At 42.4% G+C, this 2,667-nt stretch overlaps 1 protein-coding gene across 1 annotated transcript; it reads left to right on the top strand.

The window, feature by feature from the left end:
- Window positions 1–1,200: 1,200 nt before the first annotated feature.
- Window positions 1,201–2,270, top strand: LOC127763616 (uncharacterized). The gene is made up of 2 exons (XM_052288379.1): window positions 1,201–1,529; window positions 1,629–2,270. The coding sequence occupies exons 1-2, from the start codon at window positions 1,331–1,333 to the stop codon at window positions 1,853–1,855; spliced, it is 426 nt and encodes a 141-aa protein (XP_052144339.1). The 5' UTR covers window positions 1,201–1,330; the 3' UTR covers window positions 1,856–2,270.
- The last annotated feature ends 397 nt before the right edge of the window (window positions 2,271–2,667 follow it).

The raw sequence follows: 2,667 nt of genomic DNA, 5'->3' as shown, positions 1-2,667 counted from the left end.
TTAAGAATTATATGATCACAAGGATAAGTTAATATCAAGGCTTGGCTGGCAGTGCATATCTTAGAAGAATATTTCACAAAATATAGTTGAAATTGTTCGGCATGCAGAAATAGTACAAAACCCCTTTGCTGCCTTCGGAAAACAGAAGTAACTCAAGTTGCCGTTCTCAAAAAAAAAGAAATTAAAAAAAACTCGAGTTGCCGGCCGGTATTGTAGGGGAGGTATGTACACGTCCCATCCAATAATCATTTGGATTACTAAATTCATCAAACCGCAACTGCAAGTCCTCCTGATTCAATTATTCGTATTAAATAAATGGTCGTTTGTTGGTTGGTATTTTTTTTATAAAAAAAATGTACTACGAGTAACAAACACCGTTCCTAAAATAGAACAAGCATGCACCTTCAAATTGATTATTAAAAAACATTGTACCACAAGTAGCAACAAATTAATGCTGCCCTCTGGATAAAATTGCCCCCTGAACATTGTTTCACAATTTTTTTTCTCGGGATACATGACTCACTTGCGAAAACATCCTCTGCTATCGAAAATCCGCGTCTTCTTATAAACCCTAACTCCAGTAACATTTTAAGCTTTCTCACAGTATAATTTAAAAAATAATTTTAATTTGATTTGATTTTTTATCTTAGTACTCCCTCCGTGTCTTTTTTATCTAAACGTCATATAAGGAGGTACTATATTTTTTTAAATCTTAACTTTTACAAATCTCTAATAACGTAGATACATATTCCCTCTGAACTGATAATACTTGTTGTTTTAGACAAGGGTGATATCAAACTTTAGAATATTTGATTATAATTTATTTTTAAAATATTTATCTTTTAAATATGGTGACGTAGATTAGTCTTAAAAAGTACTTTAATAAAATCAAATATTTATTAACATTTTTATACATATTATAATGAAAAATAATTATCAAAGTTGTTTTTATAGACCGTGCCCTTATCCAAAACGATAAATATTATCAATCTGGGGAGTAGATAAATAAAAATTATAAAAGAAAAAACCGTATTATTACCAGCAGTAGCTCAACCAACTGAAAAAACGACGTTTGTGTCGAGGAGATAGAGAGCACAATTCGGTCAACACGATAAAAATTAAAATTAAATTACGGCATCATCAAGCCTATATATCACCAAGGCAGCCGCACCCGAAATCCGAATTAAACCAAACCAAATCCTCTCATCTCCCTTCTTTTTTTCTTCTCTTCGCGAGCTCGCCATTAATACGAGCTTAGCTTTGCTCTCGCGAGGCCTACCTACCTAGTCGTAGCTAGCCACCACCTACTCCTGCTCTTCCAACGCCGCCCATGGCGTCGTCCTCGTCATCGTCGTCGTCGGGTGGTGGTGGGTCTCTCGCGCTCGCCGCCGCCACCGCCGTCGCGGTGTCCGGCTCCATCGTCATCTTCTCCCTCTGCCGCGCCGCGAGGCCCGCGGCGGCGGCGGAGGCGGAGGCGGAGGCTTCCCTCCGCCCCTGCCTCTCCTCCTCCTCCTCCTCCTCCTCCTCAGGTGGGTGGGTTCGTAACCGGATCCCTTTGATTCGATTCGATTCCTCGACGACGACATGCGTGGATGGATTTCTCACGGTGGTTTGTGTGTGCGGTGCAGAGAGGCGGAGGCGGAGGAGCGGGAGGCGGGTGCGGTTCGCGGCGGACGTCGTCGACAATGAGGGCGCCGCCCGCCCGGCGCGGCGGCTCGCGGCGGCGGAGGAGCACACGTGCAGGGGCGACGCGGCGGCGGCCGCGGCGGCGGAGCGGATGCCGGCGAACCGGGAGGCGCTGTACCGCGGCATGCTCCGCGACCGCTCCTCCCACAGGGTCGCCTTCTCCTACTGACCACCGCCTCCTCGCCGCCGGCGGCCGCCGCGGTTGCTCGATTGATTAGGCTCTCGCAATTAAGCTAATTAATCATCATCCTCCGCTTGCTTTTGGTTAACTTTTTTTTTTTTGCTTGTTTTTTCTCTCTCTTTCTCGTGCGTCTTTGCTTCGAAAGACAGGAAGACAGAGGCAGTTGTTGACTTTGTGTGGATCCAGTACATCTCTACTGTACAGTGGATGGATTAGTATATTTTATTTTTAAGTAGTTTTTGAATCTCCTCTAGGTTTGTAAATACTCGATTTCTTCTCTTTTTTATCTCAAAGAAAAGGGAAAAAAAGAGACGATTTGCCATGTCAAAAGTGGTTGTGAACTCGACGAGAGATTAAAGTCAAAAGTGGTGTTCGTCATTCAAGTGTAGTTTTTTTTATTTAATCTCCTTTTCGTTTGTATATGCTCGATTTCATCTCATTTATCTCAAAAAAAAAAAAGGTAAAAAGGAGATGGCAAAAGAAATTGTTGTGAACACGACGAGAGATCAAGTCAAAAGTCATGTTGTTGAACACGAGACAAGTCCTTGCATCTTTGCTTTAGGAAACCGAATACACCATCATGAATTTTTTTTTATTATCTGTATAATAAATCAATTGGTTTCTATTATCTGTAAATTGGGATTGATTTTTATTGCCGAGGAAAATAAATTTACTCGAAATACTAGAATATGGGGGCACATGTGATTTCGGCTCGGTCGAATTGGATCGGAAAACGGTTGGGGCGCATGTTACCCGGCAGGTGAGGAAGATTCCTTTATCCAATTTTTTTGGGTGTAAAG

Source organism: Oryza glaberrima, chromosome 2 (assembly GCF_000147395.1).
Source record: "Oryza glaberrima chromosome 2, OglaRS2, whole genome shotgun sequence".
NCBI classification, from domain to species: domain Eukaryota; kingdom Viridiplantae; phylum Streptophyta; class Magnoliopsida; order Poales; family Poaceae; genus Oryza; species Oryza glaberrima.
This window is presented reverse-complemented; position numbering and strand designations above follow the sequence as displayed.